This window comes from Charadrius vociferus, unplaced genomic scaffold (assembly GCF_000708025.1).
Source record: "Charadrius vociferus isolate BGI_N301 unplaced genomic scaffold, ASM70802v2 scaffold650, whole genome shotgun sequence".
In the NCBI taxonomy this organism is placed as follows: Eukaryota; Metazoa; Chordata; class Aves; order Charadriiformes; family Charadriidae; genus Charadrius; species Charadrius vociferus.
In genome coordinates, this window is record NW_009646736.1 from 4,289,572 (window position 1) to 4,316,724 (window position 27,153).

The 27,153-nt window shown below is 38.6% G+C and overlaps 2 protein-coding genes across 2 annotated transcripts in view; one reads left to right on the forward strand and one right to left on the reverse strand.

The window, feature by feature from the left end:
* RHBDD1 (rhomboid domain containing 1) overlaps positions 1–9,704 on the forward strand; it is a 36,468-nt gene extending 26,764 nt beyond the window's left edge. The window contains exon 6 of the mRNA XM_009889798.1: positions 9,589–9,704. Within this exon, the coding sequence (XP_009888100.1) occupies positions 9,589–9,704 (116 nt within the window). The remainder of the gene's footprint in view (positions 1–9,588) is intronic.
* An 11,452-nt stretch (positions 9,705–21,156) lies between these two features.
* The window catches only part of COL4A4 (collagen, type IV, alpha 4), a 68,788-nt gene continuing 62,791 nt past the window's right edge, over positions 21,157–27,153 (reverse strand). The window contains exons 44-47 of the mRNA XM_009890267.1: positions 25,069–25,185; positions 24,142–24,330; positions 22,026–22,312; positions 21,157–21,420 (exon numbers count right to left, since the gene is read on the reverse strand). Of these exons, the coding sequence (XP_009888569.1) occupies positions 21,157–21,420; positions 22,026–22,312; positions 24,142–24,330; positions 25,069–25,185 (857 nt within the window). The remainder of the gene's footprint in view (positions 21,421–22,025; positions 22,313–24,141; positions 24,331–25,068; positions 25,186–27,153) is intronic.

Consider the following 27,153-nt stretch of genomic DNA (forward strand, 5'->3'; position numbering starts at 1 on the left):
TGTTTTTCCCCTCAGTAACTTGAACTTTTTCTTAAATGAACAAATGTTGTTCCTTTCACAGCGGGTTTGGCAGGGTCACCTTGCTGGAGAGCAGGCTGTTCTGCTTAACAGCTGTGGGCATAATTGGAAAAAGCTGTGTGTGGGCTACATAAAAGCCCTCTCTTCCACTTTGGAGAAAGTGGTAGTTGCTGTGGAGTGGCTCCAGTCTGCACTGGTGTCTCCATCTGTCCATCTGGGTTTCTTAGTCTTGGCATTGGGAAATGGATATTGTTTGGAGTTTCTTTGTTGTTTTCCATCTTTGTTAGGCAAGCAGAAATGCAGTAAAGGAAAAACAAAGTGGTTTTGGTGTGGTATTTTGGTGGTTTTTTTTTTTTTCCCAAATGTAATTTTATATATACTAAGGTTCTTACGAATGATAACAAACTTAGTCTGGAGATGCTTTTAGTGGTAAACTAAGGTCAGTAACTATTCCTAATCTTGGCTTTAGCCATGATTTACTATTTTAATTCTTGGGGTTTTATCATTGAATTAATTCTATAGACTGGGTATAGTTTATATTTTGTTCATTGGGACTATCTTAAAAATGTTCTGAACCTTTTTCTGATGTCAGACTGAATAAAGTAATAATTTCTGATAGTTTCAAGAAAACGATATATCTCCACATTGTGTCTTGTTGGCCAGCGTTGTGGTTGCATCCTTGTGGCCCTAAGGCCAACTGTGTTCTGGCTTGCTTCTCTCCTATACTTTTTGTTTTCTGTCTGGAGTCTCTAGCTTGCATTTAAAAACAAATCTGTAATTATTTTGAGCATTACATAGATTCCCTCCTGTTGTCAGTCTGCAGCAATAGGTTTTAGGATTATGCTCAAAAGGAATATTTGGGAATATTTTCTCTTTCATACTCAATCTATATACGACTGTGCAATCTTGTGGAGATGGATGACCAAGCTCAGCTTGCCCTGAAAGCTGGTTGGACATGAGTCAACTCTGATCAAAGTCTTCATTTCATTAGCTCAAGAAGTTTTGCTAATGCAGTTAGTTACATTTTGCAAGATTAAGTATGGACAGATACTATCCTCTCTGCAAAGGATTATTTAGACATCATAGCCTCCATTAGGGATTTCAGATATGGTTCACTGTTGGAGCATTGCAAGGTTGTAGTGAATGTCTGCACTTGTTAAGTCTTTCAGTGACTTGGTAGAGGATATGTAATATCATTTATATCCTGTAATACATGAAACGGTGTGGCTAGCGCCTAGGTTTGAAATAATAACCTGAAAGAATTTACATCTAGCTTTGAGTGTGTTTTTTCAAAGAGGGAAGAATGGTGATTCAGGTCAGCATAACTTGGTACTTCTTGTCTTTATTCATTCAAGTCATTACACAGCTTAAACATTAATTTATTCAGTTTTTTAACACATTGCTCTGACTGATGATACTATAAAGGATGAATAATGCATTTATTTAGTACTTTTTTAATCAACTTCATGTGAAGCAACGTTTCGATGAAAATTAGAATGTAGCTGAAAAAAACCACCAAAACCAGTTAGGTTTCTGGATGCCTTTTAACAACAGTTTTAAATGAAAAACCAAAGCCTATTTGTCTTATTTAATAAAGGATTTACTGTTTATAATTAAATAATTTGCCAAAACACTTTCTGATTCTGATGGTATTCAGGGTTTTGGATCTAGTAGGACTCATTGGTTAGTACTTCTTACTTTTCCAGTTTTTTGAAGATTAATATAAAGATTTCCTTTTGATTTTCCACTTTATTTCTTTAGATGAACAAGTTAATAACTGAATCAATGGAAATGTAAAATCTCTTGCACCATATGAGCTCAACAGGAGACTTGATAGGTTAAAGCAGTATGGTTTTGGGTGCAGAAAACATTGTTTCAATAAAAAGAAGAAGAAATCCCACAATGAGTTTGCAACGAACTGCAACATATTATCTGAACCTTGGCTCTGCTCAATGTAGACATCCTGTCTTTCACACCTTTCAAAGGCTGGGAAAGTCAGGCCAGGGTTACCTGTGTGTGTGCTCGGGCATGAAACGGTTATATCTGAAGCGCCTGTTAAGGGCTCTCCTCTTGACGCAGTCCGGTCCTTTCATCCAGATCGGGGCTCTCCACGTTTTGGTTAGCTGTATGCTCCTCACTGTGGTGAAAGAGATTGTCACTCATCTGTGATTATCTTCTACAATAAAGCTTTTACAAAAGTAAGAGGTTTTTTTGGAAATGAGAAGTGTTTGTTCTTTGTATGGGTATGTAAGTGTTTGTATAGTTTGTTTTTTGTGTAGGTACTACATTCCGTAGTGCCAGGGCAGATAGCGATACTGAAAATTGTAACCTGTTCAACTGAAATATTCTAGATTCTTCTTCAACACAACTAAAGCTAGCATGAAAAAGAAATATAGACGCGCTGCTTTGTAATACCATTGCTACTTACTGCTACACTCACCTTCTTTGATCTAGCAGCACTGGTATTTATCAAGGACCTAATTGCATATTTCTACCAGTCAGACTTTCACCGTTTGGTAGCTTGATAAATTCTTCCTGAAGCTTACAGAAACTCTTTTGCAAATTCTATTATCTAACCTAAAACTAAGGCCATTACTTCAGAGAGGGAAAAATCAAGTGAGTGTGTTTGATGTAACACTTCCGTGCCTTGTACTACAAGCAGAACTAAAGCCCCATGTGGAGATTTTGTCTGTTTGGCTCAGCCTGTAAGATGACTGGTTGCTTTTTCTGCCTTACGCCAAATTTCATGCAGAGGAGCAAAAAACGCACGCTTCACATACATTCTACAGGTATTATTATTACACTGACGGGATAGCATGTTTCAAATTGTCCTTACGTCTGATCTTGATGATTGGAGGGCAGTGGATGGATGAAGACTACACGGATGGCTCGACTGCAGAGCCAGTGCACTCTCTGGTCTTTGTCTGAAATCTGTGTGCTGCGTTGTGGAGCTCTCTGCTTGCGTTTGCAGTGAGTTTGGCTGGAGGTTCACATGCCATGTTCAGAAGAGCAGATCTGAATTACGTGTTAGACTGATGTAGCCAGAACTTCTAATTCCAATGCTGTCATGTATGTCCTTTCACCTCTGTGCTTTCTTTGGGAAACAGGAGTTGTTTTGGGTTTTGTGGTGGGGTTTTTTTGCTATTTTCCAATGAAATGCTCTGTGATGAATTGTTGTTGCTAATGATGTTAGTTTTTCACCTCTTCCTGTCTGCTCTTCTAGATCATGCATCAGGTAACTGTCTTTTAGTAGTTAAAGTGCTGAGGATGTGCGAAAAAGATCTGGGGAAAGGGGGCTTTGAGCTGATCACTGTTACAGTGGAACGCCTCAAAGAGTGTGTTGTGCATATCCAAGTGTGGCAGCGTTGTGTTGCAGATGCATAAAACGAGAAAAACACTAGACAAACTTGGCTTGATAACAAGATAGGCAAAATTTAGTGGATTCTTGTGTAGAAGGTGGCTGTGTCAGCTGTTCAGCTTCAGGGTTAAGGTGTTGGTTATGCAGTTGGTCTTGCCAGGACAGACATTCTGCTGCAAAGCACTGTGTGCGTTAGCAAGTTAGGTTCTGAATTTAGGACTGGTTTACTAAAGAAAAAGTGTATATGTATTCCAGTGGCTTTCACTTCGCTTCCTTTTTGATGAAACCTGATGTAACAGAAACTGCTAGATGCTGGCAAATAATCCCTGTGTTTCAAACCAGCCAGACAATAAACAACTCTATAATATTCAGTGCAGCAGCTTCTCCAGAGCCCATCTGTTTCAAAATAACCCTAATTCTGCTTACAAGGCGGAATGCTTTGTTGGCTGGAGTTTGTCCTAATTTCTGTGGCGACCTGTGTGGCTCCGGTGCCATCTGCTGGGTGAGCCACCGATGTCCCCAGGCCCCGCGGGAGCACTGGCCCAGCGCCTGCCGCCTCCCTGCCAAGATGCGGGGTGAGGGTCTAAGATCGCATTATTTAATCACCACCTTGCTTGCTAATGGAGTCATATGTGCATGATTAAAAGTGTGAATTTAATATTGCAAGCTAATACGTGCCCTCTCCCTTTCTTTTTTTTTTTTTAATTTCTTGAAGGAGGAGAGCAATGGCGGTCCAGCTGCAGCTGTCATCTTGGGCATCCTTTACTAAAACCCGTGGATCTGCATGGGTTATAAGTTGTACTATTTGACTATTAAATTGCTCCTCAAGCATCTCTCCGAATTGCTTAAAGCAATTCGGCATGTAATACTTTCCAGCTTCTTTGCTTTTCACTACAAGATGATTAGATCTTTCAAAAATCATGCTTCAAATGTGAAACTCTTTGGAAAAGATAAGGCTTAAGCCTAGATAGGATCCACTCGTGCCTCTTTGCTGACGTCTCTTCTCTTTCTGAAATTTGTTTCTGTGACTAGAATTAGTTTCTGGTGGGTAGGGCACTTGTGGAGATTGACCGTGGCAGTGATCTGGTATAACGTGAGCTGTGAATGTCTACAGCAGAAACTCCTGCTGCTTGTCCAGTACTGATAGCTGCCTGTGCCGTAACATCCATAGCATATGGAAGAATAAAGAAAGAAGTCTTAAATTTTGTGTTGTGATTATGCCTTTTTTTTTTTAAATATATCATGCAATCGGTATAGCAACAGAAGCCAGATTTTTTTAATATTCAAGTTTTTATCAATTTTGCCTTTTAACAAAACAAATGTGATTTAGTTGAACAATGAACAAGAGTAATTTATTGCTGTCCTGATTGTCTGATAAAAATACTCAATGCGCTAGTACTTAATTTGAAATAATCTTTTACTTGCAAATGACCTGTTACAAGTGAGATGAACTATTCAGCATCAGTTCATTGATGAAATGGAATTTCAGGATTTATTTCATAAATGTCTCAAATATGAATCCAAAAGGCACATTGAGACATTTAAGTTTCCTTTTGCTGTCATAAAGTCTCTAAGGAAGTTTTGGGCATTATCAGCTGTTGTAAGTTAGTAGTGCCCCAAATTGCATGAGAACAGAACTGAAATATATGTGTGTTAGTCTTTCATTTAAAGGACTTCTGTCCAGTAAGGACAGTCTTAACTCCTTGCAGTTATTGTTGGTTGAGTTTGTTATGTGCTGTCTCTGTTTGTGTAGAATTTAGAATATATTTTCTTGTTGTAAAACAGAAGTATCATCCAATAAGATAGAGGCAATGAGTATCTGCTGTATGAGAAGTTCAGGAGTTTGAGTTGAGTAGTTTGTGTGCAATCTGTTAATTATAAAAATTAAAGCAGGTAATAGAACTTAAGGTATAAACCAGAAGTTTTTCTTAGGAATCAGAAGAACCAATATTGGGTGCAGAATTTTCAGTGCAAAGCCTCCAATACGCACTAAGATATGGCCAATGGTCTCATATAAAGATATATTTTTTCTTTCGGCCTTATGGGATTGGGCAGTTACATTGTTAAAATGACTGTAGTGACCATGCCAGTAATTTGTTTCCAAAACTTCGAATTTGCCTGTAACTGAAACAGTATGATAAACTCCCTAGTTTCTTGAGGGATTACCCTGGTTAATTATGTCTTTTTGATTTGAGACTTCTACTCAATAGTTCTTATTTTTCTGTATTGTTTAAATCCAAGAAAAAGGGTGTGAATTTGAGTAATGATCTGCAAATCTGTGTTGTTTTTTTTAACTAGTAAAAATGGTCTCGTAGTTCAGCATAAAGCGTTTTACAGTCGTCTTTCCCAAATCTCTGTTAGGGTTACTATACAAGCAGCTCCTTCTGTAAATCTTGATGTAGATCAGGCGCTGAAGGAAGACCGGGAAGCTCAGTGTCAGCACTGGCACTCCAAGCTGAGGAGGGACTCTGCTCTTCTGAGCACAAAACATTCTCCGTTTTCTTAACTGAGAGGTGCTTGCTCATCCGTAGTGGGGGAAAAATAAGTTAAAAAGGGAGGACGGTCAGTGTTGTCACCTTCATTTCAGACTGTGTGTCTGCAGTTAATCAAATGTCGGATTTTGACATGCCGAGTAACCTTTGAACCAGTGCGTGATGCATTATACATGATGCCTATGGGGACTGTAGGTTCAGAGTAACGTGCTGTAATGCCTCACTACAGTAAGTATTTTAGGCATGATGAGCATATTTCTTTAACATGTGGTTGAAAATGTTTAAGGTTATTAAAGCTTTATTTGTATTACGCTAATACAGGTTTAGTTAAACCAGTTGCAGTTACAGTGATTTGCTTGTTTTGGTCCAAAGTCCTGTAAACTTTAGTGACAAAAAAGCCCCTACACAGAATGACAGGAAAGGTGTGGAGGGTCTCGGTCTCCTGTACTCACAGGACACAGTTCTAGTTCTCAATCAAATTCATTTAAAAATATGCTATGTAAGGGTTAGTGTTTTGTTCAAACTTTTTGTACTATATCCTTTGGTTTTGTCTCTCATCTGGTGTTACTGCAGTTTTTTAAATACTTTAAATGCAATCTTAAAATCAACTAGTCTTGAAGTATTTTACTGGTGTGTTGAAAGATAGTGTTTGTTTCTTGCACAGAAGTCCCAGTGGTGTTTCAGTAGTAACAGTGGCCTAATTACCCTCTCTGAACACTGTGGCTTATAAATATTTTGGTTAGGTGAAGGGGGTTATTAATGTTTTTACTGTAGTGAGAAAAAAAAAAAGTATCAGGGAACTATTTCGGGTAACAGGGTAACTTAAATATATACATGTATTTAAACCTTCGCATTTAGAAAACTTCACTCCCCACCGTATTGTTTGATGTAAAATAAGATCTTTTCTTGAACATAAAGCTTTTCAAAATACATGGTCAGTCTTTCATTTTTGGGTCAACATATAAAGGAGCACTTTGCATATTTTTTATAACATCTTTTCTTGTTTCTAGTGATTATTAAGGCACAATTATATTTGAAGTGTTGAGCATATTTTATGGGGACTCTGCCAGTACGTGTCTTAACTGTGTAAGTGGTATCTGATTTCTTAAATAAAAACTAACCGAGATGCTATATAGAAAAATAAATGTTTTAATGAAACCTTGGTATTTAGTTGGCAATGTCACCACAGAAAATGATTTTTTAAAAATGCAAATGTTTTCTTAATTATGATGATTTAAAAAAAAAATAAATCAAACTTCAGCATTATAGTGCAGTTTTGACCCTGTATGGTGCAGCCATTTGTACGATCAGGGTCTTGACTACATTACTCTTCATATATCAAAATTTATATCTTTCAGCTATTGTTAATATTTATATTAAAAGTTATACCCAGCAAAAGTAAAAATATTAAGAAAATACAAGACATTTTAATTGGTGCTATATTACTATATAAATAACATCGTAAAAGATAATTTTCTTTTCCTTTTATTCACCCCAGATATTATTTACTGTTAAAAATTAAGAATCACAATGATTATTCTCCTTTTTTTTGCCATGAAAACATAAACATTATTGAGAATGTTATAATGAATTCAGTGTTGTTTAACAATTTCTTCCCATACTCATAGATGATGAATAAGATAGATACTTATAGATGTATTTTGTATTCCAGTATGTGTCTACAGTTCATAAATGTTGACTTCAAATGCTTCATAATGTTGAAGTTCATAATGTTGAAGTTCATAAATGTTGACTTCAAATTGAGCTTTCTCAGGCCTTTTAACTTTTTTGTCTAGCCATATTTCTGCACTATTACGAAAGGGTCGGATGTCCGCTGACCACCTTGCTTTGTGCCTTCCAATTTGAAGCTCTTGGGTTTTTTAATTTCTAAATGAATGTCCATTGCGTTACAAAGTACTGTAAGCCAGTGGTTTTTCTCAGCTTGTGGTCAACAGGACACAGTAAAACTGTGGTTTTTCTTTTAAAATAAACCTTCTTATGTATAAGAAAATAAGTAAAATGAGGGAAAACAAGTTTAGTAAAATGAACTTTCAGATCAGCTTAATATTTTTTTGTTAATGAAAACCACTCTGCCCACGTCTAATTTTTTTTTTAGACAAGGAGATTGCTTTTGGATTTAAAAAAAATAAAATTGAACAGCATTGCAGTTAGTTACCTGTGCCAAGCTCTATGACTTCCAATGAATGTTAGCTTTCTATAATATTTTGAAAAATACTTGTCAAATAGTGCTGTAGTGTTTTCAGAGACAGAGTAACAGATTAAATATTTTTCAGATTTCTCTCTAACAAGTTGAGACACAGGGACAAGCTGAAGATAAAATACTAAAATATATATGTAATTAATTTCCTGTATATTAGTATGAATTTGAAAAATCCTTGTAAACAGGGCATCTCATTCGATAACCATTGCTGTTAATATTGCTGCCTACCAGACTCTGAGCAGCTCTAGTTATCCCTGGAAGCATTTTCCAGGAGTTTGACTTCTTGGCAAACACAAAAGAAAAATTAGGAGCGTGTTCTAATAGTTTCACAAAATCATACTGGTGGGTACTCTACAAACTAAAATGCTTTTGTATTGAATCAGAAACTAACAGAGCCTTTCGGTAGGGTGGGCTTCCTGACTCACGTCACGTACACTGGCCTTGCGTGTTTGCTACAAGCAGTTTCTGATACAGGGCAAAGCGCTATTTGAAATTCCTCTTGAAAATGAACGTAATAGTACTGCAATACTTACCTTTGGTTTTCCATATTCATTTTAGCTAATTTAAATGAGACCCTGAGAGGAAAGTTTAAAGACTGAATGTTTGAATCTCTCCCACTCTGGAGACATTCCAAACCTGCCTGGATGCCGTCCTGTGCAACCTGTTGTAGGTGACCCTGCTCTGGCGGGGGGTTGGACTAGATGATCTCCAGAGGTCCCTTCCAACCCTGACCATTCTGTGATTCTGTTACAGAGGCTGTTGTGTTATCTGTAAGGCTGATTTGCTTATCCTTAAGGCCGTACCTGTGCTGAGGAGGCAGTCTACTGCTTCTTTTTCCCAGAGGCCCTCAGTTCAGGTGGTGCGTAACCACCTTTTCATCGCTTCTGTGCTCTGTCGCTTCATGTGAATCCGGAAGAGTTGCTGGAATTGCCTGTTCTTGCCTTCTCCTGGGGTGCCGGGGCAGAGGACCTGCGGCCTTGGTGTGCTATTTCTCCTCGGATTAATTTGCTTACAGCTCTCTCCAGATGAGCTGCCACGTGTAGTTTATTTCTGAAATTGCTTGCTGCCAGCGAAGGATGGGAGTTGTACGCGCATCTGGTGCGGATCAGCACATGTGGGACTGCAATACTGAAAGCAAAAACAAAAGCTTATTTTGCCAGAAGTAACTGCTGAGGACATTTAAATAGTTTAACAATCTGGAGTTTATGGTATAAAGTAGGGATGATGAAAAATGTCAACTCCCAGGCTAATACTTGTTAAATGTTCATTTGGTTGTGGTTTGTTGGTTTGGTGTTTTGGTGTTGTGGGGTTTTTTTAAATTTTATTTCAGTGTCTTTAAGAGCAGTTGCTGGAAGTTAGGATTGCCCTGAAACCGTCAGAATTGGAAACATTCAACTCCCTCTTTCCTTTGTGTTGTCATGCTTTGGGTTACAGGAAGTGTGTGCATTTTTCTCATATGACAGAACAAAATAACAGTTGTTTTTCATTGTGTCTTGTAGATTTTGGTGGAGCAACGTATAACAATGAGCGGCGACCCTATGGGTTTTGGTTTCCACCTGAGCAGCATTCAGAAGAGGACATAAGAAGGCAAAGGCTTCGTAGGTTTGAGAGATGATGAAACTGGCAGGTGTTGATGTAAATTGTAAAGTGCTGTTCAGAGTTACCAAAATATTTGCAGGTTTATTTGTAATCTGTAATCTGCAGATTCGTTTGTAATGTTTTTTTTTTTTTTTTTTTTTTTTTTTTACTATTAATTGCCAAACTGCAGAGGATTTTCTGAGTTCAGGATCAAAACTGGAACATGCATAAAACGTGTGAGATCGGAATCTTTGGCAGTCTCCATCTTAATGCACCTTAAATATGGAAGAATACTGATGGTTTTACCAAACTTGTCTTTTTTCTGCATTTCTTTTGTGGAGCTTCAAAAATTCCTTGGCTTTTTGACTGCTGGTATTCTCAGACAACAGGTTTCCTTCATCCATCACAGATGAAAAAATCATTACTTACTTTTTTAATACAATTGTAAAACTATGCAATTTTTCCTTACAAAATCGTCTCTGTCTGTGATGACGGACTGGTTTTGGGATTGGCATGTGAAATGTCTCTTGCAAAGATTGCTTTGATGGTTACAGCTGGGTCACGAGAGCCTGGGCTTAAGCTTTTCCGCAGTCTTGCAAACTGCGTGAAAAATCGTTGCAGCTATCCTTACCCCAGGGATTTAATACAACCCTTAGTGTTGCAGTCTTCCTTAAAACATGCTGATTTCTTTAGAGCTTGTATGTGATAAAAATGAGTTGTCACTACTTATTATTTCCAAAAGCCTTTCTTAATATTTATATTTTAAATAAAAAAAATGTTTCCCTTTAGAGTTGAAATAATTTGTTAGGAGTTTTGTGGAAAGGGAAGTGGATATACCATACAAAGAATGTATTTATTTAGTAACTTAGACTTTTTCAGAGTCTCTATTTTCCTTTTTAAGAAAGCTTGGGAATTTTATGTCTCAGTTGTTCTTCTATATATGCAGCAGCCGTAGAATAAAACAGCAGGTACTTTTATAGTAGGCTAACTTTTCTATGCTCACTAAAAATAAGTATCAAAAACCCGCATGCAGTTTGCATCTTTTTCTCAGTAGGTAATAATTAGATGTAAATGAGGAGTGAGTAGCATTGGTGCCTCAGACTAATCTTTTAATGGTCTGGTCAAAAGTTTCAGTGTAACTTATTGTGTCTGTTAAGCTCTGTTACTTTAATTATTTAAAACCACTGCATTAGCCACTAGTCAGGTGAAAAAAGATAAGTAAAATCAAAAACATGAATACAATTTTAAAAGCACTTGTTTTTGTAGCGTGAGGTTAAAAATACTTGCCATTAAATAGTCACAAAAAATAGTCAGTACTAATAATTGTTCAGCTGTTTTGACTTTTTGTATACAAAATCAAAATAAATATTTTTTTACATTTAAAACTGTTTGGTTTTCATTATAGCAATTAATAAGGTGTATATTTTAAATTAGAGACCTGTTATATTGTTAGAAATGAAGACTCCCGATTCCAAGGGGGCAGACTGATTATGTCAGGACCAACTTTGTTTGTTTTGTCTTTGGAAGTTTTGGGATTTGATAATTGGAAATTTCCGGTGCTTACGTATTTTGGAAAGTCTATTAACAGAATGATTCCTTAGTAGGAATTTTTACCATTGAAAGCCCATCAGTTTAGGTTTCAGAGCACTGGTGATGGTAGATGTCAGTTGCAGGTGAATTCCTGACACATGCTCTGTTGCACTTTACCTCTTCAGGGACAAAAATTAAGGGCAATCTACATAGATGAGTATTCCACGTTGCGTGTTTCCTGGCGCTTTTTAGTGCCTGATGAGCTCTACATAAAGGAAGGACTCTTTAAGAAAAAGTGGTCTTGTATAAAATACTTCAGCATCCGAAGTTTGATTCCTTTGTTGCAGGAGCTGTGATTTCTTGTGAATTTTTCATACTTCCTCTAAACTCTGTGATCAGGTGCCATGTAAGAAATTCCACCCCCTTAATTAATCCTAATCAGCAGACTTGTTAACAGGCACATTCTTGAAATTAAATGGTTGAATGATCTAACATATTACTGCTAATAAATAGAGGTTTCTTGCAGTCCAGAATTAAAATGTGGTGAAAGAACAGTGTGTTTAACTTTTAAAACTCTTTTCCCTCTTTTCCCTCGTTTTTAAACACAAGCAAATTATATTCTTGTGTATGTACCTTTTTTTTCCCCTGGCAGTACTGCTTCTCCTAAGGGGGGATGGAGGGGCAGGGGGGGTGGAAATGCCCTTTAAAATGCTGAGAAACCGGTATTCATAGGTGTCCCGCACCAGAGCGGGAGAGATTGTGCTAGGTGAGTGTAGGTGGAAACTGTTCTCAGTACAGGCTGTAAGCGAGATCAAAGCCTCTCCTGCCCCCCGTGAAGTGCCATCTGGGTGCTAGGGAGAAGCGTTTCAGTGGGGAGAGCGTGTTTGACTCTGCTGCACCAGCCTCCTCCCAGAGAAGCCGTCGTGCCTGAGGCTTTGTTTTCCACAGTTACCTTTTCGGTGAAAATCAAAACTGGAATTTTCATGGTGACTAATACCACCTTGCTTATTTTCACATATACCTTAAAATCACTCTACAAACTCTGTTGGTATAAAGGGCGTAGTAGGAGACACTGAAAGGACCGGCCACTTCAGCAAAGTTTTACTTTAGAGTTTTTTGGCTTGCTTGTGTTTGAAAGTGGAGGCAGAATTTAACTCTTCTATCATTAGATATAATTTGTTCATATGGCAGATATGCAGCTAAGGAAAAAAGAGCCTAAATATTGGTTCATTAGATTAATAATATATGTATAAAAGTCTGTGGAATGATGATGTATCTGAGGAAAGAAGGAAATTCTTTATTAAAACAGACTTTGCTAGGAGACTATTCTGATTGAGCTGAATTAAGTCCCAGTTCCGATAGCTCTTACGCTAAAAAAAGCAGAAAAGAGTGAAGAGTGCATACCTGATAGAGGTAAAGGTTCTGTATTAACAGTCTTTATGGCAGGCGTCTTCAGTTTTGTTTTTATATATGTATTAAGGAGCTTAAATTGCAGGTGACGGCAAAGGAGCTGTGAGAATGGTTAGTCCAGATAGTTTTCCTGACCAAAGCAAGGCAAAATGACTTGTCTTTGCTTCTGTGTAATAATGACATGATTGGAAATGCCTGCAGGACAAAAGTAACTTTTTGTTGTCCGTTGCTCTCTTTAATTATGATACCCGTATCTGCTAAGTGTATATACTGTCAAATATAAGAATAAAGAGCTGTTGAACCTTTAAGCCACCTGCTGGTATCTAGACCATGGAACTCCATAGGTGCGTACAACGCCTGAAGATTGCACAGCAAATCTGAGTGACGCTTGAATGAACAGCTTGAAAACCAGTTTAGGTTCAGCTGCCTTCTCTGTGGTTGCGATGGGATGGGAGTGGGTGTTGCAGTTCATTTTCACTCCTGATTCTGCCACTGTGAATTGTAACAATTTTTCTTTAGCACTGAATGACTAAGTGTGAATCCCACTTCAGCAAAACAGCTGGCTCAGATACTCATGGTTATGTGCGCCGGCTTCTTGAAGGAGCCTGCAGACGTGAAGGGCAGAATCATTTTATGCTTTTATTATAAGATACAAATTGTTTCCTACGTGTAAAAAACCAGACTGGTAATTTCTTATTTGTTACCAGATTTCAGAGGGAAGGAAATAGTAGCAATTCTCAGCTTTCAGTTGTAGAACTGTTTCTAAAGGAGTATTGTGCTTTCTGAAGGGTCTAGATATTGTCATAAATACGGATATCCTTTTACTCTTTCAGGAGCTGTGAAAATGGGAGAAAGACAGTTTGCCGTACAAATTTAATATGGTTTGCCTATTTTTGTTTATATGACGTGCTCAGAAGGGTAAAGTGATTGGGTTATTAAAGGAGAAGATTGAGTATACATATGATAGCAGTCTTCTGCCGCATGAGAACAGTGATAAGTCCATCTCTTTTGTCCATTCACAAGAAGAAATTGGCCTAGTTTGCAGCAAAATGAACGGAAGCAAAGGATTTTGAACCATGTAGATAGTGAACTTTTCTAACAGGCTAGGGATATTCTGGAATTTCCCTCTTTAGTCTTTTTGGAGCAGGTTAAACAAATATCTTTTTAGCGCTGTTGAGCAGGTAAACTGTAAATGTTCTTCCCTTAGGGGAGGATGTTGGAGTAGGTTTGGTCCTTCACCAAATCATTCCTTAGGGAGATCATTTAAGATCTCTCAGTGGGTGGCCCGCATCTGTGAATCCACATGTTCCTTACCCGCGTAACAAGCTACGGAACAGCTCCTCAATATGATACTAATGACTATGGCATGACCCGTTTGCTGACTTTTTGAAATTACATTTTAAACTAAGTATGTATGTGCACAGTTCTGCATCTGAGAAGGCTATTGTGTATTCTTTTGCCCAATTAACAGGTGGATCATGTTCTTAAAGAGAAAGACTCAGCCATAGTGTTAACAATAACTCAGCTGGTTTCGGTAAGATTTTTTTGTTTACATTAGTACAAAATATAAGCAACTTCAGATAAAAGCTTTGAATACCTGCTGTGCAAGGGTCAAACCTCTCACTTCCATTTCGTCCAGCATTTAGAAAAAAAAATAGAGCTTAGGTCAGAGCGGACTTCTTTCTGGAAAGCTTTGCTGTTCAAAGCAGCACTTCAGTATACACTGATGTAAACACACAGGTTTTCCTGTACGGCGGCCAGCGATATTGCGGGTACGTGGATATTGCGGGATGTCTGCTGGAAGAATCAAGGTAATTGTTTTGCTGCTGTTTAGAGCTGAGGCTTCTGATTGCATGAAAAATACATCATTTGTTCCTTCTGTACTGCTACATGTGTCTACAGACCCGAAATGCAGAATGAGCAGTTAGCTTAGAAAAATGTATTTTTGAATTGGATTATGTAAGTGAAATGTGTAGGACAGAGGGTAAATCATCAGGAATGCGTTTAATTTGGAAGGCACTGCAGTGATAAAACACTTCTTTAGGCAGGACACTTAAAATCTCTGTTTCTGCACATCATCAGGAAGCGTACACTGTATGTGCCCAGACACAACCTACCTGTGTATGACCAAAAGTTCTGTAGCACTAGTACCATTTATGGCATGTATTTCACTTTTTACATGCAGCTTAAATATTTAAGCACAATAAAATTACAATATTTGGAAACGCCAATTTGCTTTAGAGTTTTTAAAATACAGTCTGCAGAGTCTAACAAACTACAGTTGCAACTGCCTCAGAGTAGCCATTTCTAATACAGATTTTTCTTCAATTCCCATCAGAATTTGTTTTCTGCCTCTGAGAAAGTTTAATCTCCACTTTAATGAAAACACCCGTCTTCATTATGCTCAATTGTGTAAGAAGGAGCATCTGTCTACAATAGCAGTGGTGTTTGTAATAAGGGTGTGGAAGACTAAATTCCGAAAAAGACCTTGCTTTTCTGTGTAGTGAACCTCTGTTTTACCAAGCTGAGCATGACGTAGGTTTGGAGCTCGAGTGCCGCATTCCAAATCTTTCTATAAACTGCTCGGGGTGAATAGGCAGTGGTGGTTCTCTGGCAGCTAACGCTCCGTAGGAGGGTTCGTTACAGTGGTCCCTACTACGTATGTTTCTTTAGAAAATGGTTAGAATTTTGTCTTGCATGTTTGGTATCTCTGCTTCACCAAATCTGTGGAAATCACTAAAATATGTGGAATTTCAAATACTGTGAAGCTCAAGCCTGTCACCTTTTGAGAAGCAGGTGAGCACTGTGCGGCCAAGCACAAGGAGAGATTTGCTATGAGGTGGTGGTAGGTGATGAAGGTGCTCTATATTGAGGAACCATGTTTGTTTAATACATTCATTCCAGAATGATAAATACGGAGTTGGTTTTTACTGTACATTTAAAATATCACCTGTAATTGAACTTCCAGTACCTTCTGGAACATCTGGATGAAGTGACTAGAAAAGGGGAAAGCTGTTGAGTATGAATATGGAGCAGTATCTGTTTGGTGATGGTGATTCTTCCTCCCCTGGCTAGTCTTCCAGCTGGGTCAGGTGGGCAGAATTTCAACATCTGTTTTTGTTGTTTGTTTGGTTTAAAATGCTGATTTCTGAACAAGGATCTGGTCATGAAACAGACCCCTGTTTTGATGAAGCAATTGCTTCACCTGCTGGGACGTATTTACAAGAGCTGTCATCAATTTTTTTATCATTTCAGAGTGAAGGCAGATCAGCTCTGTCCTTTCCTGACTGTTCCTCTTCACAGCTGGCTTTGGAGCAATCCTTTTTCTTGCAAACAGCTGTTCCCCATTACAAATCTTCCCCGTGGTTTTGAATGTTTTGTTTTTTGGGTTGTTTTTTTTCTTTTCTTGCCCAGACAGTTCTAATGCATGTAAAGCATTACAACAGAATTTCTCATGTTTGCAGCCTTTTTCTACGTGTGGCATACTGAATTTAATTACAAGATATTTCGGGATTGCTTGTAAGACCTGAAAAGGCCAGGCTTCAGTCTGGGACATCGGTGTAAAGTCACCTTATTTACAGCGGTCCATATGGAACACCAGAAAGTAAGTTCTCCAGATACGTATGGTTTATTTTCTGAATTTGGATCGTGGTGAAGAATTCTCATTAAAGAATTCTTGACCTGTTGTCTTGCATGCTGTGCTGAAGAGCTTGCACAGTCATTGTAGACTGGCAGTCTACAGCTGTGTACTGGGAGCAGAAGGCACGATGCACATCAAATTCAGTTTTTCCTCAACAGTGGGCCTTAAAACTTTAGGGGGATCTTTTTCAAGGAAGCAAACAAAACCTTGGGTTGATGGATAAGAGGCACAGCCATTAACTTGCACCACTTGTGGGTTGTTGTTTGTTTTTTTAAATTTACCTTAAACACAGGCAATATTGTATGGACAACAAGAATTCTATGGAGTTTGACTGTTTTGATACTTTTTGTTTTCTTGTTTCTCTGGTTCTTATGAACCAACCAAAGTAGGAAAGATTTGGTTTGGTTGAGTTTACCCTGGAAGAATTCCTGAAACAGTTTTGCTTAAACTTGTTGTGTGTAATAATGCAGTTCTGGGAATGAGTCTTTAAGCAGTGTTCTGAGCTGAGAAAAGGTCAGGAGGAGGCAGAGGTGCTCCGTGGCAGAACAGTTGCACCCCTGAAGGGACTGGAGCCCTCGGAGGACCCATGCCAGAGCAGGTACACCCTCAAAAGGACTGCAGCCAGGGAGGACCAGTGTCACAGCACAGGAGAAGAGCCAGAAGGAAGGTGCAGCACAGAGAAACCGCTTTGTACCTGAACCCCCCTGCAGGAGCTTTGCACCTCCTCTTGTCTCACTGAAGGTACTGAGCGAAACCTGCAGCAATAACAAGGGGGTGAGAGGAGTCTGGAGTGAGGCTGAGCCTGGGAAAGTGGGAGGAAAGGTGTTCTAAGGTTTGTCGACTTGTTTCCCAAAACCTGGATAAATAATTAAATATTTATGCTAATTGGCAATAAATTAAGCTAAATTGCCCGAGCTGAGTCTGTTTAGCCCACAACAGTACTTGGTAAGTGATTTCCCTGTCTATGTATCAACCCACGAGTTTTCTTACTCCTTTTCCTCCTGTTTTCTCTGCTGTCCTGCTTGGGGGAGGGAAGCAGCTGGGTCGGTGCTTGCTGCCAGCCAGGGCCGCCTCACCACCTGGGGTTCCGCAGCTCCCAGGCATGAGCTGCTGCTGGTGTGACGGGAAGTGACAAGCAGGGGACTTGGAGCAGCAGGTCTGGCCCACGGCACGTGCACTTCTCTTGCAGGAAGTTGCAAGGTTGGGTCTGCTTGCAGGCCCCAGCTAAACACCTTCTCTGCTTGGAGTTTAACCTTCTTTTCTGTTACCTCATTCTGATACCTGTTTTTAGCATGTGAATTGTGGACTTCAGATATTCTACTGTACACAAATGAATTTAAAGTACACTTTAAAAATACCATTTTCCACATACAGCACCACTGTGATAAAATGAGTGATAGGCATTTCTGCTCTCTGGTTCTTGCTGTGTAGTTTTACTTTAGTCTCTCCCTTTAGACATGCTCTGTATATACCAAAAGATGAAATTCAGTTCAAAAGGCATTTTCAGTATTCAGTCTGTGTGTCTCTTTCCTTTTCTTATGAAAAACAGCAAATGAAGCAAAAATGACCACATTTCTTAACAGCAGGTCAGGGCTCTCACTATGCAGCATTTTTCTTCCACTCTTGTCATCCAGAAATCCTGATGGAGAGAGATGCGAAGGAGAGAAGAATCTGACAGCTGACCCGGGGATTTGCTGTGAGTTAGAGCCAGGCATGTTCCCCGCTTCCTAGGAGTGCCGACACCATGCTTTGCAAGGGTGATGGGCGAGCAAGGCTTCTCATTGGAAATCACGGGTTCTGAATTTAATTCCAGGGCAGTTAGCCCCAAAAGGCTGTAATTCTGATGGCCTCCAAGTGTAGCCAGTATAATTTTCTCTGTTGCTATTAGTATCCTGGGTGCTGTTTAGGGTAAAATTCACTTCTTTACTGGGCTCAGACAAGATCCAAAGCTCTTGAATGCAATAGTAAGGGTAACTTGGACTATAAGGACTAGCACAAGGCCACTGCCTTTAAGAGTGTTTTAACTCTCATGAATATCCAACTATTCCTTTTCAACACAACTTCGTAATTAGGTCCCATATGAATAATTTACCAATTATTTTATGCTTATAGTCACTGGACACAAGATTGCAGAATTAAAGCATATGCTGCTTTATACTTTGGTCTGTCTTATTTGCTTTATAATATTAAGCAATTTATCTGCAATTTCATTTTGAATTAATACAATATCTCTGACAAATGCCTTACAGAGTCAACTAAGCACAAAACAAGAATTTACACACCTATTAGATATTCTAACCTATTAGCGGCAGCTTAAAAATATATCTTCTATATAGTATGTTCTTATAGAACATAGTAAAGTGTAACTGGCAGAGGTGCAAAATGTTTGCATCCAAACATCAGGAAAACATGATTGGTTTACATGATGTTTTCAAATCAAATGAGCAAGATGGTAAAGTGCCACGAAACTCCTTATTTAGATTATCATGTCTTTTTTTGTTAATTCTCTCAGATGGTTTTATGATTTTGCTGTGTACTTGTTCAAGTTAGATGAACACAGATTCAATTCCAAAATCCCATTTTATTCTGTTATTTGTCTTTGTCTTATTATGACCAGGCTTGCAATAACATAGTGTATCAGGATATCTTGATTATTTACCTAAGTGCGGTTAGTATCAAGAGTCACGTTGTAAATATTTCCAGGAAGGTGACTGCTTTTCTCCAGAGAGTTTCTAACCTGAAAAGCATCTGCAAATGAGTAACAAGGAGCTGGTGAGTACTGTCAGGAAAAGCTCATGAGATTTTAATGTGGAATTACCTAAATCCACTGAGAAAATGGCGACATCACCTGAGGAAGTGGGGTATTTGTCTGTTACTGCGAACATCAGCTGAAGCTACTAGCCCGTTGTGGTTTTACTTGTGTCCTTTTTGGAAATACAGTTTGCACACCTCAAAGAATAGGTGACTAAGGCATGGTCCTCCCCTTCACATCCCGGTTGCTTCTCACAGGAGTACACTCCGAAGCTACTCAGCACCTTGGAGAGTCACAACATTGTTTTTTACTTCAAACTGGAAAGCCAGTCTCGCCTGTGTGTGGGATGCTGTCTGAAGCAGGAGGGGATCAGTTTCTTGCATGCAGTTCAGGTTAGTGCCGCCTCAAAAGACTGCTGGATCTGAAGCATGCAGCTGGCATTGCTGAAGAGTGAACTGAGAGGTGTGCCCTGTCCCAGTGGGTCACTAGAACCAAAAGGGAAATATCCCCTGAGACAGGTGGGGACTTTGGATGTGCCCCAAGGGCTCTTGACCCCTTCCCAGGTGAAAGAGCAGGAGACTTAGTTGACTACCATGTAGGAACAGCAAATCAGTCAGGTTTGGCTGGCTGTGTCAGAAGGAAGTTGCACAGACTGATGTATTTACACTTGAATGGACTCACCCTCTGACTATTTTCTTTTCCTCTGCCTGAGACTGGAACGTCTGTATTTCCTGCTCTTTGAGTTTGTGTATCCAACTTTTAAATTGGCTGATCAGGCTGTTATACTCGTGATGGCTTCAGAGGGAGTCGTCTTTGAATTAGGACTCTTGGACGTGGATCTCTATTTCCTTGAAAATCTTTTTGCTGGGGGCACCTCTCTTAGTGAACACAAATTGAAATTAAAAGCGCTAGAAGAAACATTTTATTCCATTCTAGTAAAACGTAGCTTATTTAAATGCTAAAGGAGCATTTGTGGCCCTTCTGCACATGATGAATTCTCCATTTGCAATCTGTGTTTTCAGTAGTTTCACCAAATATGCATTTAATAGTTCTGGTTTTATAGCTGAACGAAGGAGGTATAGATGCATTTAACTTTTTCAAAAAGTGATTAGTGCTTTAGCGTATAAACATTTTAACAATCAATGCTTTAAAAAATAAAAAGCATTTCTAGAGCTATGATTCCATAAGGATCTTGAAGGTGATGATTCTTTTTTTTTGTTTGTTTTTGGCAGTGTATTTATAAAAAAGAAGCAAAAAATGAGCAAAATTTATTAGTTTCAAGTTTAAGCAACTGTCCTAACCTTACTTATATTCATCACTCAGATAAGTTCACCCATTTTATCACCATGTTACTATTTCTTTTCAATTAATATTAGAAACTACTTTGTTTCTTCAGCTACTTGGATTGGAGCTTAATAATTTAATTCAACTGCTCTTAGAAATTAATTGTGACTATAAATATAGCTTTTTAAGGTTTTGTTATCTCAGCTAATTTTATTTTCTTACATAATCTGCTGTTAAACAGATTTGTGAGTTTTTGTTGCTTATGAAAGCCCAATTAACAGTTCTGTCGCAGTTTGGTTGAGTACTGCAATGGCAACAGACTTTGATCCTCATTGTTTTTATTAAGAGGTTTTTTAACAATTACATTTTCCCCTTCTCTCAGAAACAGCATGTGCAAGTTTCTTTAGCTTGGGAAATTCAGTTATAGGGCTTTAAGACATTTGTATGTTTTCACATCTGTATCTATAAGGATAAATATTTATAATATGCCATATAAATGTACATACTCTTCCTGTTATAAATGTCATTTCAAACAGGAAATACATTTTCTTGCACATCATGTCCAGTTTCCTTGGTATTCCCGACTTGATTCAACCCTCCAAGCTCACCCTGTTACCTGAATATTACTGCAGTGGACTCCAATGTGATAGAGTTTCATTTTTTTGAATGAAGTCATTTACTACCTGTGGATGTGTGTATAGGGGTGGATGAGGCTCAACAGATCCTTCATCTTTCAGTCTTATATATCCATTTAAACAAAAACAGTGCTGCACACTTTCAAACGCATTCGAGTATTAAATACTGTTTAAATCCTTGGCGTGTTGTTCATCCTTATGCAAGTCTCACTCTAGCTGTTCATTTCTGTTTCGCTTGTTAGCCGTGCCTCAGGCATACCTGGCATCTACTGATTTTTTTCCTCTGCTCTTGTCCTTCTTTAAGAGTTCCTGAGACGGGGGCTGATGCAAACTGCAATTCAGGCATCACTGTTGTTAGCCAGAAACTGTATTCGTTAGCAAAAAACTGACATGTTCCCCGCTGACCCTGGCATTCAATGAATGGTGCTGATCTGAAGTCTTCTAGGCAACTTCCAGGTGACATAAGAGACTGTCCACCACCCTGATCACCAGATCCAGTGTGCTGGAAAGAACAATGAAAGAACTTGGTAACTGTGCGTGAAAAATAGGTAACTTATGTCTTAATCTGTCTTTTTCTGATTTAATTTGCTTTTAACTCCACTACTTTTGGTGATCTTAAGTTGGAGTAAGTTTCCTTTGCTGGAGAAAATCTTAATTTGCTCTGTAATGAGTTAATCTCAGAAGTCTAGAGCCAGCTCACTTATTTTTCTGGTATTTGTCAAACTGAAAAAAGGAGTAATCCAGGTGGATTCGAGACGATGCTGTTATCTTAACTAGTGCAAATGTAACTAGAGGGCGGCATTAAAAAGACCTGGATCTCTAATTCTGAAAAGTACATGAAAATCCCATTGTTTACAAAGATTTTGCTTGTCTTTAATAATTTTAAGAATTTGTGTAGCTTAAGGATATGATTTTATTATATATAGCTACAGCCAGCTTCTGCAGTTTGGAACTAACCGTCGTCTTGGGTTTTTTGTGACTATTCCTTTTTAGTGTTTGCTAGATATTGCATAGTTTACTTTTCAGAGCTAAAAATCTTTGAACCTTTAGAACACGGAAGTTGCATGAAAGAAACTTATATATATGATCACGTGTCCAGACTCTTACCATCAAAAAAGAATATCCTATCCAAAGACTTCTCCAGTTCACTGGGCAGGGAGGAATTGACTGATCTTGGCTGTGAACTGCTACCGCTTGGGCTGGGGCCTCGCACACAGCACATCTGCTTATATATGGTTGTATTTCTTCTTCAGAGAGTGGCATCATTGGTAAAGGAGCAGCACTTGACAACCAGTAGGACTTATCATTTCGACTGGCATAGTAACAAACTTGGTTGATATTACAGTAAGCAAAGGGCATGGTATTAAACACAGGAAGACAAGATCCTGCCAGACCTGAAAATAAGAACAAATCATGAAAATTGCTCCACTTCTTTCTAGGTAAGCTAAAAATAGTATTCTGGCCAATGTTGCTGCAGAACTATGTATCTTAACAGGAGTTATGTAATTCACAGATCTTAAACCTCACAGGCTCTCTACCAAAATAGCTAGGTACATTGAAAACAAAGTTTTTTTAACAATAAATATCTTCCTTTGACCAATAATATTTGTGTCACAATTTAAACATGATGTAGTTTGTCACCATGGGAAACAGTTATGATAACAAACTACTTAGCTGTGTCAACGCTGAAAAATAAATTAGGCAAGAGGTGGTGGCTGGTTTAAAAGGAGATTAGCTATTTACAAACTCATTAGGAGCAGTGAGAAACGAAATGCTAATGCTGATAAATAGAAAATTTTTGTAAAGTATGACAAGCCGTTGCTACCAGTGCATTAAGCTGAGATCTCAGCAGCTGTTCTATTGCCTTCCAGAAAGGCTTCACAGACTCTTAAAGTGAAATAAAAGGATTGAGGGATTTTGCAGAGCAAATCCTACAAAATTCTCATCAGGCAGGCATCAGTGGGAGTTAAGAAGGGACTAGTGCATACTTCAGCATACTTCGGAGGTGAAATTCTTCTCCCAGAACTGAATTTAGAAGAGCTTCATGATGACCTATTTAGTTAACAATAATAATCACTGCATATATATTCTGCCTTGAACTTTGTGCATGATGTATTATTTCTGTAATGCCCCAAAACCCTAAAGCCTTCTTTGAAAACCTGTGACATTTCTATACAGAAGCCAGTTTTGTTTATCACTGATAATATTCCATTCCAGTAATAATAAAGGGTCTGGAGTAGCCTGAGTAAGGAAAATGCCTGCAAAAAGAACACACTGGTCACAGGAAACAAGGACTTTATTTTCTTTGAATCTTATTTTCGCTGCTGTTATAAGGCGTTCTATTACCAACTGGCTCTCCTGGGGAATGCCAAATAGTGAAAACTTTTCAAAACAACACTGATGTCCTAAAAATATCTTTTTATTACTCTTTTAAATGCTTCTTTTTTGTCAAGCTTATTAGGTCCTTGATCTTTCATCCTAGGAGACTTCTCTGCTGCTTCTATAATAAGACAACAAGAATTTAGGAAATTTCTTCTATGCAAATTGCAGCCAATCAGTTTCTCAGGCTGCAAGTCAGGCAGCTTGTTTAGACAGCTAATTTCAGTCAGAATTGTAAGACACTTAGAGGAAATGATCCAAGACACCAAAAGGAGCTGTCTTTAGGAGAAAATTGGCTCTGACTTTTCTAAAAAACATTAGCTTCTGACTTTTAAAAGCACACAATTCTGCTGTAAACACGATGCATAACTTTATTTGTAAAGCTTATTTATACTATCCAACAGTAGCCATCTAACGTAACCAGCTTCTTCTCCCAAACTGCCTTCACAGTAAAAAGGAGCAGATCCTCTAGGGAGTTTTTGCAGAGTGGTCAAATGAGATTCCTGATCTAGGAAAATCTCTCCAGTGGGTTCAAAGACAGCTCAAAATGACAAGCCAGAATGAGTGAAATAAAGCACTCATCTCTCCAACTTCTATTCAAAATTACTTAGAGGTAGAAACACTTTTTTCACTCAACTGCATAGCAGCAGAAACCCATTTTAAATGGGTCATATAATAGGGCAGCATAACCAAGCTCATTATGATCACTGTAAATTAGTTTTGAGTCTATAGAAAATAAGTTACTGATGATTCTATAGTGTGTTCTGTTTGACTTGTCTTTCATTGTATAGATCACACCATATTAGACCTTAACTAGAGAGCAATTATGTACTACAATACATACCAAGATCTTGATTATGAGCTTTCTCTTGTCCTTCCAGGTACAACAGACTATAGCCAGTCCATAATTTTGGCATCCCTTGTGGACAGAGTGGTTCTCTGTCTGACTGACTGTGAAGGACAAGCAAGAATCCGCTTGCAGATCTAATATGGGGGCCTGGTGGTCCTGGGATACCAGGCTGGCCAGGTGGACCTTATATATAAGAGAAAAGGTAAAAGAAATTTACCAGTATGAACACACAGCTAGTGTGAACTTGTATCTTTTACTATATTTAAGTGTTCAGTAAGGGGTTCCTGACTGAATATAATACAAATTCACAGGTTGTCGTGGGCAATAAAGACACGGGTAGACTAATGTTTGTCTTCTGATGGGAGAGAAATTAACTAGATTGCTGCTGGACAGTTGGCTTTTCTGTTGTGCCTCTGTCCTGTGCTGTAGGGATTAAGAAATGAACTGAGGTGGACAATGGCTTCCCAGACTTCCTCACTAGCATGACTTGTCTGGACTGAATTTGAATCCCTGCAGTAACAGTCGATGCCCTTTCCTCACATACGTATTAAACCATTAATTTATTAAACAGCAGTAGCAGTTAAAATACAATTTTAATTATTACTCAGCCAATTGCACCATTAGCCCTGACTCAGAAATGCATACCTATTGATATATGGTGTTTAAGCATGAGTGGTTAATTGCCCTTCTGGTTAATAATGGATGCCGAGATAAATTTTTCTTCCGATAGGTCTTTTTACGTGTTATGAAATCATTCACAAATGTCACTATCAGTGCTTGAACTGAGAGGGGGAAAGAAGTGTCACGGTATCTCAGGCCAGAGATGGATGTATCCATGTGTAAATTGGGGGAGAAGAAAGAAAACTTAGTCTATACATCATCCCACACATCTCTCCCCAAAAGGTCACGTTCCATTCTTACCTTGTGGCCCAGTATATCCTTGCTCTCCTATATTCCCTTGGTCACCTGGTGGTCCGGGTGCCCCGGGTAAGCCATCTTGACCTGGCAGGCCACATGACCCTTCTTCACCTTTTCTTCCTAGATTAATACAAAGCATGCACTTTCCCTTCGTATGGCTGCATTTAAAGGTTATACATTGTCCAAACATACACAGCATGCAAAGGGCCAGTCAGCAGAACTGACACCACCAAGAAATGATGCTTCAGGACAGAGAGGTGCAGAACTGCGTTCTGCTGGCAATTCTCTTTACAACTTACTCTCCTTGTGACCATAGTAGTAGCTGAGATGCACGACTTCAGTAACAGCAACTGCTGATAAGGTTTTATGTCCTCTCTACAGAACTAGTGATTTACAGCTGAAATCAAACATTATCATGACAAGTCTCTTGCAGAATTACCATCAGTATCTGTACTGTGTAATGAGCCGGCCTTCATCTTTTAGGACCCAATTCAGCAATGTCTTTAAAAATGTACTGAACTTCCTGTGAAGTAATGCATGTGTTAGAGTACTTGCAGAATGGGGAGGGACTGCGGACTTGGACTACAGCCAGAAGGGAAGGGTAAAGACATTTTAGGCTCCTGATGGTGGGACCTTTTTATATTGCTCATATGTACATGCATTTTTATACATTAGCAGATAAGGAGGTGTGGCCATGACAGTAAAATATGTGCTTGTATACAGGGCACAGATAGTGATGGTCCTGTTTGCTGGCTACTTCAAATATAATCTGAATTGAACAAAATTAGACTTGTCAGGTATTATTGCACTCGGCAGTGTTTTTCCTCTTTTGGTAAAAAACAGTTTTCAGAGGAGTATGTTTCTCTAGCACCACAGTTGTTTCTCAATAATTGTGTGTTTCATTCCTTGCAAATTTTGCTACTTAACCTGCAGACTGAGTAATTCAAGGTTGTCTCTCAACATTCAAAATTTCCTCATGCTACTTTTTACTCGATTCATTAAGAAAATCTAAACCAGTCAAAACAATTTAACAGCTTTTCAATGTTGGTTGCATGGTTAAGTTGCCAAAGCTCAAGTACACTGAATTTTTACTAATATGCATTGTTTTTCCCAGTAAGACCTCCAGTTTGCTTTCCAAGCCAGGAGAAAATTGGAATTGTGCTATCTTAATGAAAGGAAAAGCATTACTAAGTGTTTCTTTCATGAAACCAGTGCGAGTATGTATCGTTGTATCACCTGGTTTTACAGAACCTGTTTTAATGCTGTATATAACAGAAACACAGCAATTCAACCCCAGAAACACCTTTTGGTTGGCAAATCAATTAAGATATGTAAAACTACATAGTTCACTGAAAACTGACTTGTGTTCGCTTTCATGAGGGGACTGGCTACTACAGCATACCTCCTGGGAGAAAATCACAGATTTTTCTCTCTTGAGACATTGGATGTCCAGTGCAGCGACCACAACAAACTTTGGTTTCCCAAGTAGGAAATATCTAAAACTACATGACGGATTTCACTATCTGAACTTGAAGACACCACATTTAGACACAACCTAAACTGAAGACACTACACAGACATGCTATGCTATATTTCTGTGAAGGTGGCCACTCTGTTGGAATCATCAGTACCAGCACCACCCCTGTATTCTTTTTATCTATCAGAAGAACGTTCAGTCTTTCATAATTTCTTTTTAAGATCTCTTTGGCCAGTTTTCTTTTGTAGTAACTTCATGTTCTAACAAATAAAAAGTGTTATCGTAGCCATCTCTCTGACTTCAGTGTCCTTTTAGGACTCTGGGTAGCAGAGCTTTGTGATTCATTATTGCTAAATTTTAAAGCACGTATATTTTTAACATCCTCCAAATACAAGCTGTCTAAACCATAGCAGTGGTTTGAGGCATTGCTTTTTCATTTGTTGGTAAAAAGGAAAAAAAAATACCATTTGAAGTATTCTTTTCTCAACAGTGCATGACACTTTGGCCCTCCCTGGCCTATGAAAAGGGAATGCAGTGCAGATAAGCTCAGTAGCCTGGTTCAGCTATATTGATCCATCACCCTCAGCATTAACCAGCTCTCTACATGTTTC